At 34.4% G+C, this 17099-nt stretch overlaps 1 protein-coding gene across 3 annotated transcripts in view; it reads left to right on the forward strand.

The window, feature by feature from the left end:
• The window catches only part of stmn4l (stathmin-like 4, like), a 22595-nt gene extending 5849 nt beyond the window's left edge, over positions 1–16746 (forward strand). The window contains exons 2-8 of one of the 3 annotated variants that reach the window (XM_005158637.6): positions 5835–6023; positions 8040–8095; positions 8219–8314; positions 10069–10274; positions 12420–12611; positions 15583–15600; positions 16199–16746. In XM_005158637.6, coding sequence (XP_005158694.1) covers positions 8083–8095; positions 8219–8314; positions 10069–10274; positions 12420–12611; positions 15583–15600; positions 16199–16207 — 534 coding nt within the window. In that variant the 5' untranslated portion in view covers positions 5835–6023; positions 8040–8082 and the 3' untranslated portion in view covers positions 16208–16746. 3 annotated transcript variants of the gene reach the window in all.
• Positions 16747–17099: the final 353 nt, after the last annotated feature.

Here is a 17099-nt window from a genome sequence, read left to right on the forward strand (position 1 = left end):
GTCATCTATTGTTCTCTGCTCATGTCTATAAGCATGCAGACCGTTTTTACTGTAATTCCAGGCCAGAGAGAGAAACTGACGAGCAGATCATAGTTAAAAGCTATGAGTCATAAAGCACGCGAGCATTAGAGTGATGTCATACTCTGAGTTTAGAGTCTGCACAGATGACCTGCTCTTCCACAACACACATACAATACACTATCACATCACACAAGAGCAAGAGGGTTATTAGTTTAAATGTTAAAGCTAATTGAGCTACTGTATAAATGATGGCTGATGGATTGAATGTCAATACTGCTAAAGAAAAGCAGCATATTAAAAGTTTATGAAAGGATCGGTTCAGATTTTTGAGTGATTGATTTAATTTTTGGACATTTATGTTTAAAGGTCTAAATACAAGGCTATCATATATACCTCAAACATAATTTTGTTATAAAAAAAAATACAAATAAAAACATTTTAGCTACCCCTTACTAATACCAGTTTGGACCCGCTTTGCCTTCAGAACTGCCTTAATCCTTCATGGCATAGATTCAGAAAGGTAATGGAAATATTCCTGACATTTTGGTCCATATTGACATGATAGCATCACACAGTTGCTGGAGATTTGTCGGCTGCACATTCCTGATGTGAATCTCCTGTTCCACCACATCTCAAAGATGCCCTATTGGATTGAGATCTGGTGACTGTGGAGGCCATTTGAGTACAGTGAACTCATTGCCATGTTCAAGAAACCAGTCTGAGATGATTCACGCTTTATGACAATGGTGTGTAATCCTGCTGAAAGGTACACTGTGGTCATAAAGGGATGGACAAGGTCAGCAACATCACTCAGGTAGGCTGTGATGTTGACACAATGCTCAATTGGTACTAGTGGGCCCAAAGTGTGCCAAGAAAAAAGCCCCCACACCTTTACACCACCACCACCAGCCTGAACCGTTGATACAAGGGAGGAAAGAGCCATGCTTTCAAGTTGTTGACATCAAATTCTGACCCTACCATTTGAATATTGCAGCAGAAATCGAGACTGATCAGAGCAGGCAATGTTTTTTCAATCTCTATTGTCCAATTTTAATGAGCCTGTGCGAATTGTAGCCTCAGTTTCCTGTTTTTAGCTGACAGGAGTGGCACCCGGTGTGGTCTTCTGCTGCTGTAGCCCATCCGCCTCAAGGTTGGATGTGTTGTGCATTCAGTGATGCTCTTCTGCTACAACCTTGGTTGTAACGAGTGCTTATTTGAGTTACTGTTGCCTTTCTATAAGCTACAACCAGTCTGGCCATTCTCCTCTGATCTCTGGCATCAACAAGGCATTTGCTCACACAGAACTGCCGCTCACTGGATATTTTCTCTTTTTCTGACCATTCTCTGTAAACCCTAGAGATGGTTGTGCGTGAAAATTTCAGTAAATCAGCAGTTTCTGAAATACTCAAACCAGCCCGTCTGGCACCAACAAACATGCCTCGTTCAAAGTCACTTAAATCCCCCTTTCTTCCCCATTCTGATGCTCTGTTTACACTGCAGCAGATTGTCTTGACCATGTCTACATGCTTAAATGCTGAGTAATAAGTTGCTGCCATGTGATTGGCTGATTAGAAATTTGCGTTAACGAGCAGTTGGACAATAAAGTGAGTGTATATATACTGTACATACAGTAAATATACACAATAAAAATTAATCTATAAACATTAAAACATGTCAGACACTTGTAACAGTTTGCCCTATCATAAATTGGCTTATTTTAAGTTTAAAATGATGCATTTATCATACATTTAAGTATGATTTACAGAAAAAAAACTGAATTGTTTTTCAGTGTGGCGTCAGAAAGATTTTATCATGGATCTTAATCATCGTGTTTTAAAAACCAAAGTACAAAATCTCAGCATTTGTGCATTTTTGTCTCAAAACAAAGCATGCGTATGAATTATTGACTGTTGCGTGCTGTATTATTCAGGAGGGGTGTGTCAGAATGAGCTCATCACTGTGTGTGTTGTATTATAACTCAGCTGGTAAACCATAATGTTCCTCTTAAGCAAAGTGTGCCCATCACTCATTCTGCCACAAGAAACGCCAGCCATTAGACTGATGACTTACTGATGTCAGAATATTTACCAGTGTTTACCACAGATGACGGTGGATTTCGCATGAAGTATTGTATTTGGAAAATACCTGTAATTTTACACCCAAACAGAAGTACTAAGATTCATTAAAACAACATACGTTGAGTTTTTCAAGCATCAATAAAATGTAATACAGCAAATCTTTCAATTAAATTAAATTTTATATATTTGATTCCAGAGCATAAAATAATACATTTTCCCCATGATTTACAGAAGACATGTACTAAAATGTACATTTGTAGAATGCATTTAAACCAAAATAATCTCATATTTTTAAATGTTTTAATTCAATTAATTTAATTCAATTTAATTGATTCCAGAGCAATACATAATACATTTTGCTCATGATTTACAGATGCACTAAAATGTCATTCAGTGTTATACATTCATACCAAAATATTCTCATATTTAGAAATATTTTAATTCAATTTATTTGACTCCAGAGCAAAAAGAAAATATTTTGTCCATCGTTTACAGAAGTCATGTACTAAAAGGTAATTCAGTGTAATGCATTTACACCAAAATAATTTCATATATAGAACAAGAATAATTTGCAATAATTTACTCTATTTAAGGATCAAAGTGCAGCCGTTAATTTGATATCTTTATAAATCACTGAAAAGTAATGATCTATTAGATTTACTCCATTTTTAAGGTAAGTGGTTGCAAACAATTTATATGGGCTTAAACAAATTAAATGTAGTAATATTCAACTTAATTAGTTTGTTTAAATTCAGCCATATAAAGTGTTTGCAACAACTTACCTTAAAAATGTTAGTAAATCCAATTAATATTTTTCAGTTTCATATCATCAGTGTTTGCTGTTGTACATTTGACACATTTGTCAATAAGAATTTTTCTTTCAAAAATATAAATCACCCATATTTTTCATTCATTAATTTTCTTTTCAGCTTAGTCCCTTTATTAATCTGGGTTCGCCACAGCGGAATGAACTGCCAACTTATCCAGCAGCGGTTGCCCTTTCAGCTGCAACCCATCTGAGGTTCGAACCAGCGACCTTCTTGCTGTGAGGCAACAGCACTACCTACTGCGCCACTGCATCGCCCTATAAATATATTAATGTATTTTAATAAGTACAGTCCATATATGTACGCACATATAATAATAAATATGATGTTTAATTTTTACATGTCTGTTACGGCAATTGTTTTTACACAAAAAAGCACTGTACTTGTATTTAATATGCTTTCTTTCAATTTTAAAACACTTCAGCTGATTTATTTTGCTGCTAACATTAATATTGTACATAAAGAAATAACGAGTGCAGTTTGTGTATGCATGATTAGCTTCATCATCATCATCCCCATCTTTCAGGTCAGATGTGCTGGAAACTGCATCATTCTTGCTAGAGAATCCAGCACAACGCTTCTGATTGGCTGAAAATGACATCATAGCAGGGTTACCAGTGATGATCAGGCTTTCCTTGAAGGCACATTGTTTGCATCACCACATCCCCCTTCCAACCTTTATCCCTCAACCTAGCTCTCAATATCGCAAAAAGACTAAACTACCACAATTTCCAATCATCGTCTTCTTTTTTTCTCTGTTGATCCCATGCAGGATGTTATTTGCTGCATTTCTTTTTTTTTTTTGCTCTGTTGCCATGTAAAAAATCCAGTATGCACACGACTCTCCAGCTCACAGACAGCTGGATGACATCATCTCTACCGTCTCTCTCCCCTCCCCCTGCGGCCCCTTCAGTCAACACATCCAGAATATACCAAACCCAGCACTTTACATTGGGGAAGAAGGGGGGTGATCATTTTTGCACAATTCGTTTACTTGCATATTAATTAATTGTATTATCACTTAAAAAGAGAAAACGCATCAAGTATTTTGTTTTGCATTATTTATAAATTCGTGGGGGGACATTTTTGCACAAATTGTTTACTTGCGTATTAATTAATCATATTATTACTTAAATAGATCAAATGCATCCAGTCTTTTGTTTGGCATTATAATTTAGTAATGATGGGGGTGAACATTTTTGCACAAATTGTTTACTTGCATAAAAGTCAACCGTATATATTTAAATATCGAAATGCATCTAGTGTTTTCTTTTGCATGACATGCAATTAAGTGAAGAGGAAGGGGGTGAAATTTTTTGCACAAATTGTTTGCTCGCATATAAATTAAACGTATTATTACCTACATAGAGAAAATGTATTCAGTACTTGTTTTGCATCACATATAATGTAGTGAAGATGAAGGTGGGCGTGAATTTTTTTGCACAAACTGTTTACTTGCATATAAATGAATTGTATTATTATTATTTAAATAGGGAAAATGCAAATAGTCTTTTGTTTTGCATTACATATAATTTAGTGAGGGGAGGGGGGTGAAAATATTTGCACAAATTGTTTACTTGCATATAAATTAATCGTATTATTACTTCGTCTTTTGTTTTGCATCACATATACTGTAATGTGGTGAAGATGGGGGTGAAATTTTTTGCACAAAGTGTTTACTTGCATAAAAACTAATCATATTATTATTTTAATAGACCAAAATGCATCCAGGGTTTTGTTTTGCATCACATATAATTTAGTGAAGGTGGGGGGTTGCACGAACTGTTTTTCAATTTATTGTATTATTACTTAAATAGACAAAATGCATCCAGTCTTCTGTTTTGCATTACATATAATTCAGTGAAGAGGAGGGTTGAAAATCTTTGCACTAATCAATTGTATTATTACTTGAATATAGAAAATGCATACAGTCTTTTTTTTTTTTGCATTATATATAATTTGGTGACAGTTTTTTCGAACATTTTTTTACTTGCATTTAAATATATTCATCATATATCATTGCGTGTAATTTAGTGAGGGGGTGAAAATTTTTGCACACATTTTGTACATGAGTTTATTACAACATGAGAGAACCTGTCTTTCAGTGATGCATGACGGGTCGTTTCATTTTGTAGGTTGAGTGCCTGACGTCACTGTGTTAGCGCTGCTCGGAAATAACGTAGGTACAGTGTGTTCTGTTCCGCCATATTCCACATCCATATCAGACCCCTGGGAGTTTTTCCACCTCACCTGAGAGACCAAACAGTGCAAACAGGTTCATGTGAGGCCCATCTAAGCATATGCTCTGAGAAATGCGAGTTAACAAACATAAATAATGTCAAATTAGTGAAGTGGCTTCCATATACTGAATATAATTTCAATTTGAAATCATATTTAGTCTACGAAACTAAACTGATTTAATCGCTAAAACTCTAGTAAACGGATTTGGCGTTGCACCAATGCAACAGACGGGCTATTGAGAGACTGTTCAAACAGGCCCGATCCAGACGAGTATGTTGGCAAGGTTATTATGTCACAGTCATCAGCAAGACTCCAGCCATGAGTGAGCGAGTGAGAAGATGACACACAAATCCCTGTCCTCCTCCGTTTTTAGACGTGACATTTCAAACAGCTCCAAAATCCAGACCGAGCTGGTTTAGCACACGACAGTGCACGTAATGAAATAAAATCCCAACCCAAATGAACTAACACAGAAAAAGATTCTAGGTTAAAAGCTCTGAAGTATCTAGATATTCCCATTAAATTATTCTCAATATTAATATCTATATTATTATTATTTTACATTCTGTTTCTTATCACAGACTGACTTACACGTTATAAATGAGCATTTCTGCTGCAGAGTGTTTCCTTCTCTGTATTCACAACCCGTTTTTTTCTTTCAACAAAGAGTTAACCACCTCCCCAGCCCATGAGGAGCCTGCATCCCTCTCGACCAATCAGAGCTCTGGAAGGTGATGTCATGCTTTATCTAGCAGAGGTGGTGCTGATGCTGCCAGGTTGAGCATCCAAACAGCAGCAGACTGTCAGGCTGAACGTGAGGGAAAGACTCGGGACTGAAGACTAGAGTGAACTGTTGGTGAGTAAAGGAGAATTTTTGTATTCGCTTTATTGTTTTAATGTTTTTGCAGGATAATGAGACATGCATGTGTTGGCGTAATGTGATTTGGAAGTTTGTACCGAAAGTTTAATTAGTTTTATTTTAAATAGTACTGAAATGTGAGATTTTTTGAGGGTGGATTGTGTTGCATTGCAGAATTTCTGCTTGCAAGATTTAGATTTGTGATACTGAGCATATATTTTAGCATTATATATGTAATGTTTATACTATATTTTTAAAGAGTGTATTTATATATATGTTGAATATAGTACAATTTTAAAAACAAAAAAGGAAAAGACTGTAGTTCATTTTAAGGTGATTTAAGGCAAAGTACATCTGAATGCATAATGAGCTTGGAGGTCCTGCAGATAGCATGCTGTAGTCTGCACTGTGGGCGGTACAGAGAGGTGAGATTACAGTATGTGCTGCTGTGCGAAAGGCCACAGCCTCTTCATAGAGCGCCACTTCCTTTGCTTTCATAACAACAAGCTTTTTTTGATCTGAAAGCAGTAGGAGGTTATGAATATGACTTGCATTTCCAGCTACAATCATATGCATTTTTGTTTGGTTGCATTTCAATGTCTATGTTATTATATTACTGAAGACGGAGCTGATTTTGACATTGAGTGCGTGCATTTTGTCCCTCATGACTTCGAATACTGTGCACATTTAATGCCATGCAGATTCACTGTTTTTACCTTTGGTGCTTTGATGCACATTTTTAAAGCGATAGTTCACCCCAATAGTAAAATGACATCATCATTTGCTCTCCCTCATGTGGTTTTAACCTTCATGATGAGTTTCACAAATATAAGATATTTTGAAGAATGCTGGTTGCTGGGACCCGTTGATTCCATAGTGGGATTAAATACTACTAAGTCAATGGGTTTCATCAACCAGCATTTTTCAAACTATCTTCTTTTGTGTGTGTTTAACAGAAGAGAGAAACTCAAATAGGTTTCGAACAAGTGAAGGGCAAATAAATTATTATTTTTGGGTGAACTACTCCGTAAAAGAAGAGATATTAACCTTTTAATTCTAAATTTAATTCTTATATTGCTGGCATTAATTAAACTGGAGCTGATTTTGACTTTAAGTGCATTCATTTTGTCCCTCATGACTTGAAAATGATGCTCATGATGCAGAGTTTCTAAGTTTAAATACATTTTAAATACATTTTTAACAACCAGAAGAATCATTATTTTGCTGGCATCAATACAACAGAAGCTGATTTTGTCCTTGTGTGCATGCAGTTTGTCACTGATTTCTAGAAAAGTGTGCAAAATGTTTTATAACCTGAGCCCATGCATGCATTGAGGGCGGCTTAAAGTTTAGAGATGGTGAGTGTGGGAAATGAGTGGGCACAGCAAGGGCAGAGGCAGGATGAACGAAAAACTGAGAGAGAGAGAGAGAGAGAGAAAAAAGAGCGTAGGCAGAGAGATGATCATAAACCCTGTACAAAACTCTTTCATTCAAGCTCTCGTTTGCGAAGGACTGGAATCAAGTATATTACCTTTTCTGACTATTTCAATTAATGCTTGATTAGTTTAGGGGATTATATGATGCATATACTGTGTTATTTTATGCTTGTGTTTAGTAATTTAACACTAAACCAAAAATTACTGTCGTTTTTTTATTAAAACATCTCAAACATTTTCATTATAGGTACAGTACATCTGAGGATATATCTTTATTAACATGTATTATTATTTTTTATTACAATATATATTATCTTTCTTTTTTATTATTGTTTTAGGTATAAATAGCATTCAGTTTAAGATAGTTATGTTTGAAACATTTGATGCAATCTGCATAATCTTGCTGTATTTTTGCATGTCAATAGTTTATTTTTCAATTCAGTGGCTATATTTGTTTGTAGTATTCATAATCTGCATTTGCTGTGGGATGTCTAACCTTTGTTGGACTTTAATGCGAAGACAAAGACAGAGAATCGATCGCCTCTGTTTCTGATTACATCATGGTTTCTCTCTGCAGAATCAGCTGAGTTTGAAACACCTCAGAGGACTTCGAAGGAAAGATGACTCTCGCCGGTACGTGAAAGTCCACTTGTTCGTTTATATACGCGTGTGTGAGCTGAAGGAATGATGTGAGCACATGGCATTTCATCGGTAGCGATGTTAGCTCAAAATAACTCTTTTCTATCTTCTATGCAGCGTACAGAGAAAAGATGAAGGAGCTCCCTCTAGTGTCTCTCTTCTGCTCCTGCATCCTCCCAGAGCCCAGAGAAAAGCCCACCAAGAAAACACAAGGTAGGTTTTATGTCTGCAGTCTATGAAGTCATACAAACAAATTAAAGTTTAAAAATACGTCTATAATCAGACTTTAAAAATTCAGTTGTCTTTAATTTCAGATGTTCAATATTCAAGCTACGAAATTGAAATTCAAATGAATTAATTCAAATTCAAAACAAATTTTAATGCCATATTATATTCAGTTTTATTACATTACAATTGCTAATATATCCAATTAACATAATTTAGATTCAGATTGTTTAGCCATATTTTAAGCTCCATCTGTTTTTTTTTTTTATCAACAACATATTTTCACAGCTGGTTGATGACTATCAGAATTGTAAACATTGCAAGTCATGTGCACTTATCCTCTGTGAAGTTTGGTGTATGTAATGTAAGTGCTTCTGAAGTGGAGATTTATGGCTCATTGCATTTATATTTACATTTATTCATTTAGCGGATGCTTTTATTCAAAGGGACTTACAAGTGAGGATAAAAGAAGCATTTTAAATCATCAGAGAATTGTAGTATATAAATACGATGACAAGTCTACTTTTAAAAAATACTTTTTTTGTTGTAAAAAATAAATTTCATTTGGAGAATTGACGTCCTAAATGTGTACTTGTAAAATTCATGCAAAAGTTATCCTTTCCACCTAAAATGTTCTTTCTGTTAAACTGAAAAGAAAGACACTTAATGATAAGGCAAAATCTCAAAATTTACATGATGCATTGAAACTGTATTTTAACTGCAGTGTATTAAAGGAAAAGTTCACCAAAAACTAAAAAATCTGTCATAGTTTTCTCATCCTTTACTTGTAAAATACTGTTTAATAACCGTGGTAAATATTGACTTCAATTGTATTTTTTCCCACTATGGGGGTCAGTGGTTACCTGTTTCCAACATTCTTCAAAATATCTTCTTTGGTGTGTATTACAAAAAAAGAAACTCATAAAGGTTTAAAAACCACTTAAGTGTGAGGAAATGTGAAAATAATCTCTTAAATTCTACAATTACCTATAATGTGGTGCTTAAAGAAATTCTTGAAAAAAAAACACTGCCAAAAATGCTGGGTTCCACACAATTTGTTCATGTTGTCTTAACACAAATGGATGAAGTTAACTTAATAAATTTAAGTTAAAAAATCCCAATACATCTCAAGAATTGTGTTGTTTTGACCCATTTAAAATACAAGTTGTTTGAACAAGCAACAAAATAATATTTTTGAGTGCATTTTCAGACCAGAGCTAATGCTGAGTTGTATGATGAAATGAGTGTTTTTGACCTTGGATGGATGTAAATTGATTGTAAATTGACTGGTATTATATTATGAATATTTATTGTTTTTATTATTATTAATAAAATGTGGATTATTATTTTTGAATTATATTATTATTTGGTTATTATTATTATTATTATTTGGAAATTCTGAACAGCTTGCAGAAGCAAACATCTGCAATCTGTCATACTGCAATGTTACTGGGATTATTTTAGGAATATTTATTGTTTTTGCTAATTAAAATAAATTAGATATCAAATTTTTAAATGTAATGATATATATATATATATATATATATATATATATATATATTAGGTGTGTGTGTGTGTGTGTGTGTGTATATATATATATATATATATATATATATATATATATATATATATATATATATATATATATATATATATATATATATATCAGGAACTTTATTTATGTTCAAGTAGCCTATAATTAGTTGAATGAATATTTTTAACCATTACTGCTCTTCTGTTAGATGTTGTAGACCTCAACCTGGGAATTATCAAAGACATGGAGGTGATTGAGCTAAACAAGCGCTCATCAGGCCAGGCCTTTGAGGTCATTCTCAGACCTCCATCTTTTGACGGTCAGAGGGAGTTTCACCCCACATTCCCACCTCGCCGGGACCCTTCACTGGAGGAGATTCAGAAGAAGCTGGACGCCGCTGAGGAGAGAAGAAAGGTGAGGACTTTTATAATGGTTTCTGAGTCAATACTCAATATAGAAATACATCAGATTTTTAATTGAAAACATAACTTTATATGCTATTTTTAAAGTTTTGACTTTCATGTAGAAATAATCTGAGTAATTTTTTTTAATTATGTTTTAATTAGCAATAATATTCATAGTGATATTATTATGGATCATTTATTATCAATAATGAGAAAACAAAACAGTTAGAATTTTGCTTTTTCTTAATAATAATAATGATATTAATATATTTTATTTATGATGCGCTACAAAGGCTACAACAGTGGTCTCAAACCCAATTCCTAGAGAGCTGCAGCTCTGCATAGTTTATCTCCAACCACCTCCAACTTACACCTGCCTAACTAATGGTCTATAGTAGTCTTGAACACCTTGATTATTTGGATCAGCTGTGCTTGACTAGGGTTGAAGCAAAACTGTGCAGAGCTGCGGCCCTCCAGGAATTGAGTTTGAGACCTATGCGCTACAAAATTTACAACAACAAATAAAAAATCCAGAGAATTACACCCTTGCATAAAATCAGTAACAAGCCAAAAGTCAAGTCGCGTTAACTAATTAAACAATAAATTACAAAACAATAACTATATAACAAAAAATAGTTTAGTACAGTGTAGTACAGTTTCACATTTGGATGTGCTCACTGGTATTATTTTAGAAATATTTATTGTTTGTGTTATTATTAATAAAGTTTGTATTATTATTATTATTTGATTATTATTATTATTGTTAATTTGAAGTTCAAAACAGCTTGCAGAAGCAAAACAAACTCTCTTACTGCAATATCACTGGTATTATTTGAGGAATATTTCATGTTTTTATTAGTTAAAATAAATAATTTAAAAAAATGTATTATTATTTTTATATTTTCGGTTTAATTCAGTTTTTTTCTTTTCAAATATTTCTATAGCTTTTTATATGCAAGATATCTTTATTAAGCTTTATTCTCATTCGTTAATCAACACACTGTACAACTGTTCATTGATAGTTGATGTTAGCTCATTTACATTAAATACCATTTACTAATAACAAAAGTCCAAGGCACTCGAGTACGTGAAAAAATTAAAAAGCCTTTATTAACATGACTATTATTTAAATAATAGTGGTAATTAATACATTTTTTTTTAAATAATAGTCATGTTAATAAAGGCTTTTTCATTGTCTTCTTGAGTTCCTTGAACTTATGATTTTGTTATTTGTAAATATGATTTAATGTAAATGAGCTGACACAAACTATATTTGTAATGTGAAGTGGATGCAGACAAGGGAGTGCAGATCCAAACACAGGTTCATTGAGAATAGACAGGCAAACAACGGTCACAATTAGGAGCAAACAAAAGTATGCAGGCAAATCCAGAGTCGTAGTCAAAAACACAGGCGATAGGTCAGCACAGGCGGGCAGCAGACAACATAAACAAACAAACAAGGTGAGGGTCAAAAACACGGCAAGACAAGAAAACTGCGTCGAAATGTTCACTAACAATATAACAAGACTCAGGCGTGTCAATGTAAGCCATATATAAGTGTGTTTAATCAGTCCATGAGCAGCATCAGCTGTGGGAATGTAATCAATGGAGACTTGGAGCAGATGTGTGTGTGTGTGTTGCATGACTGGAACTTGTAGTCCATATACCAGCAGATTTGTAGTCCGTTAGTGATCTGCACATGCTGGATCGCTGATGACTGTGACACTATTAATGAACAAATGTATGTTGATTAACTAATATTGATAAAGCTTAATAAAGACTGTCTTTAATTTTTTTTCACTTACTTGTCGAGTGTCTTGGACTTATGATTTTGTTATTTATCTTTGTAAATCCCTCATCCAATAAGCACAGACATATTAATTACCCCTGAAGCCCTTTTTGTTTGATTTTGGATTTAAACATTTACTAAAATGTGTTAATAATGAAAATAACATTAACAAAAACTAATAAATACTTTAGAAGTGTTCTCATGGTTTTTTAAATCTAACTATCAGTAACAAATGTAATCCTCTGTAAAGTGGTACTGTTTTAAGTACCTGAAAATGTTGAATATGTTTTAGTTAGCATGAACATTACTGCATATACATGTACTTATAGCTGAGTCTCATATTTCTGCTTGGGTTTTTCTCCCCAGTGTCAGGAAGCTGAACTTCTAAAGCACTTGGCTGAAAAGAGAGAGCATGAGCGAGAGGTGGCCCAGAAAGCCTTGGAGGAACACAACAACTTCATGAAGATGGCCAAAGAAAAGCTGGAGCACAGAATGGAGATCAACAAGGAGAACAGGGAGGCTCACATCGCCGCCATGCTGGAGCGTCTTCAGGAGAAGGTACGGCCAATCATGACTATCTGAAAACCACTTACATTTTTTAAAGGTGCAGCAGCACCCCTAGTAACACAAAAGGGAATTGCAGTGGGTTTTGAACAGTCTAATCAAAGAAATAAATAAGCTGAGGCCTGTTATGTAACAGTTTGGGCTTTTATACAGGTAAGTTTGCATTTAGTTTGAGCAAACTCTGAGTTTCGGGGCTTAAGATCACTGTAAAAAAGGGTTCCACACAATTCTTTCATGTTGTCCCAACACTAATTGATTATGTTACCTTAATTGTTTTTACAAATTTGATTAAATTTAATTAATCTTTATTTCTATAGCGCTTTTACAATGTAGATTGTGTAAAAGCAGCTTAACATAGAAGTTCTAGTAAATACATAGAATTTCTAGTAAATTTAACATAAAAGAATTAAGTTGTCCCCCCAAAAAATCTTCAAGAATTATGTTGTTTCAACTCATTTAAAATAAGTAGTTCAAACAAGCACCATTAGATATTTTTGAGTGGAGGTGAGTTTGGTTTTGTCGCCAAAACAACTTAATCTACATAGCTGAACTGCTTCGAAATCTAAAGCAGGTTTTATTTCGAGTTTGAGATCGCAACTCTGAAGTGGACCAATCAGCTGTGAGCAAAGTGACATATATGTCTGTTGCATAAAAAAACATTACCAGTTGACCAAGATTGTTTATATCATAAGCGTTTTAAAACCCCTTGATCTTAATCAGGTTGGATTTGATTGGCTTGTTCAACTCATTTTGTGCAACACACCTCAGTTGTGAAACAAAATTAGGCCAAAATTAGGTTCATTTTGGAAGTTCAAAACAGCTTGCAGAAGCAAACAACTTTAAACTGCCATTCACTGTGGAAAATACTGGGTTCCACACAATCGATTTGTGTTGAGATGACATGAAGAAATTAAGTGAACTTATAAGTTTTTATAAATTTAAGATGATTGAACAAAATAATTAAGCTGTCCCTCCAAAAAAATAAACTCAATAAGAGTGTTGTTTCAGCTCGTTTTAAATAAGTAGTTTGAACAAACAGCAAGCATCATTTTTAGAGTATGGATGTAATAAGTGGGTGTGGCTTTGAAGCTCCACCTTCTATCATGTGGTAATCTGTTCTGTCAAAGTCAGACATCCACCAGATCAAGGTTTATTGTCAGGATATTTTTAAACATGTTTTAGCATTCACACCCAAGCAATTTTCACTGGTGGTGAGCAGATTAAAAATCCTGACGTTAGATGCTGCTTTATGAAAAACAAAAATAGCCTTGTGCACAAGATGGCAGTTTTCAACAGTTTTCAAAGCACCTGACACTGACGTTTCTTCATTGTCGTTAGCAATGTGTGCTCGCATAGACGGTTTATGCTTAATCACCACCAAGTTGTGTTTGCTGTAAGTTCAGCAGTCAACATGTCAAAACAAACAAGCAAATAAAAGAGGCCAAGGTGTGTTGTTGTGACCACTCACATTGGCGCCCATGGTTTAGTCATGAGTAGGGCTAGACGGAATCTGCGGACATTTTTAGCCATTTCTGCTGAGAATTTTAGTAAAAATCTGCGGATTTATGCTGAATGATTTTGGGAGTATCATAACTAAAAACAAAATATATGAAACAAAAAGTAATACCTTTTTAACTTGTATTTAATGTTTACACTGCAAATCCAATTAGATCCACTTGGTAAACAAAGCAAGTGTCCCATATAATATCTCTACTGTAAGACAGAACACATTACTTTAAAAACTACATCGTAAATAAATCATATAAATATTTTCAAAGAAATTAATTTAAAAACTGAATAAATATGAATGTACACACATTTACTACACACATTAAATCTGCAGAATTCTGCATGTGCAGATTTCGTGTGGGCCTGGTAATGAGATATTAAACATTGGCAATAAGAGTGAGTGATAATCGTCCTGGTGTGTGTAACCCTGCCAGTCCTACGCCACTCAACCCACTCCAAACTGGTATCAAACTGGTGACCTTCCACATGGGAGTCAGTTGCTCTACCAAAAAGGCTAAAGACCATGGCCTCTAGTGTCAGTCGCTAGAGAAGCTTTAGAGGTTAGAGGAGTGAGGTTTACCTGCACAGCACCTACTAGCTGGCCTCCATTACATGTGCACAGGCCATTAGAAGTATAATTCTAATCCTGTGTCAAATCTAATTGAAAGCGACACTAACACTATTATTTTGTGTGTGTTTAATGCTGCAAAAGCTGCTTTCTTCAGATCAGTCAACAGTATTAAGTCTAATGTAAATGAAAATATTGTGACTTCAATGGAGTGCCAAATTATCAGATGTTTCGTTAAGTGCTGTTTTTTCATCACTCTGGTTTTAGATGTTTGACTAGTTTGCTGCTTAGAGACAGGGGCGGACTGGCCATCTGGCAATTCTGGCAAATGCCAGAAGGGCCGGACCAATTTTTAAATGTGGGCCGGTCTTTTTTTTTTTTTTTTTTTTTTTAATATGTATTGTTCTTACGTGCAGGCAGCTTTTATGTCTTGCTAGATGTGATATTATGATGATGATAAAAAAATCAAATAAATAATAATAATAATAATAAATGTTAAGCATTTGGCCCAATTGGTGACGGCCGCCTGATTTCAAGATGGGCCGACCCAATCTGAGGTTACTCGGACGTAATCAAATTCCGGCAAGAATGTCATATTTTTTCACCATCTGTACACCAAAATAAATAGTAAATGTCCGTGTCCGTGGGTGGGCTGTGTCGGTGTGGTAATGTGGGCTGATGTGGCTACAGTGCCAGGGCTGAATTTTTGTCCCAGTCCGCCCCTGCTTAGAGAAACAAAAAGCACAAATTTACATATTGGTCTAAACACCCTTCTCTGCAATTCCGTTTTGTGTCACTAGTAGATATTTTCAATGCTTAAGACACTCCATACTTGAGATTGAACAATTATTTAATCTTTTTCTTTCTTTTTCTCTTGTATTTTTCCAGGACAAGCATGCTGAGGAGGTGAGGAAACACAAGGAACTAATGGATCTGGACTGGCAATAGAATAACTCAAATCAAGAGCGTTTCTAGCGGAGATTTTTACACCAAAATAAGGCCAAACAGCTCATAGCCAGGCTGCGTTTTGAAACTGAAGGCCTATTTTGCGATATTTAAAGCAAAAGATGCCGTTTTCTTAAATTTGCTGCTGCACAAAATGTGTTTTATGAATGTGAATTTGACATCAGTCAACAGAAAAGTTGACAGATTGTTACAATTGTTAAAATGCATGAGTCCTTTTCGACAAATCAGGAGTTTGCATGTAATTAGTAAAAGAAAATGGACAGTGATGAATATAGTGTGTATAAATGTTGTACTGCTGTTTGTGTAACATTGTGTATTCAAAAAAGTCATCTGTACTTATAGTATTGTAGTATTTATGTGTCTAAACGTTCATTTCGTGACGTAAACTCGAAAGCAAGATTTTTGTTAGTAACCTTACAGCATTAAATGTGGCCACAGTTGACTTGCATCTCATAAAGCTCGTGAAAGCAATTTGGTGTGTGACTGTGTGGTTTTTGTCCTGATATTAATCGGCATATCTCTGAACTTTATGTTCCAGGTGCCTTGAGATCTTCTCAGAACGCACGCTGATCATACTGAAGACCATTCACCAAAGGACTGACTATCACATGCTGAGCTTTTTAGCTTGGATCATAAGAGATCATGACTCTGAAAGCAGATTATGATATGGTTATATCATTGTACGGTACGATGGCCATGTTGTCGGATGAGCAGAACTGGCCGGCCAGCAAAGATTGTGAAATCTTTTCTACCTTAATCTGAGAAATGCAGAGATGTGTTTGGCTCTGCGTTGAGCTTGTATGCCAATAGTGCCAAAAAAAAAAAAAGAGTGTGTGAGATGATTTCGTGTGTTTGGACGGTTTCATGTACTTTGCCCATGTGGATGCAGTCGGTTTGTCTTCTGTCCTGTCTTTAAGGCTCTATTTTTGGTAAAAATGCTCAAGCTTTTGCCGCTGTACATACATTCACTTGCCTCATGATCAGCTGGTGTCTGATTTGGCTCTATAATTCTGTACAGAAATTGTAATATATATATATATCTATATATATATTTTAGAGGCAGAGGGAATTAAAGCACTGCTGGTATTTGGTTTTTGTCCTTGTGACTTTCTCATTATGCATAAAAAAAAATAAGGTTTACAAAAAGAAAATACATGAGAACAATCTTTGTATAATTTTTTTCATTTATTGCATCAGTCATTACATGCACATGTGGATAGATAAATAAATAAATAATTCATATAAAATATGTTAACATGTACATAAAATGTAAACAACACATACTTTTAAAGGAAATCCAGTAAAAATAAATAATTAGAAAACACAATGTATTAAGACATTAATAAATTAGATGGATGATGAATAGAAATCCTTATTCATAACTAATGTAATATTATGCAAATTTAAATGATCAAAAACAAAATACAATTAAAAATAAA

Source organism: Danio rerio, chromosome 17 (genome assembly GCF_049306965.1).
Source record: "Danio rerio strain Tuebingen ecotype United States chromosome 17, GRCz12tu, whole genome shotgun sequence".
Classification (NCBI taxonomy): Eukaryota; Metazoa; Chordata; class Actinopteri; order Cypriniformes; family Danionidae; genus Danio; species Danio rerio.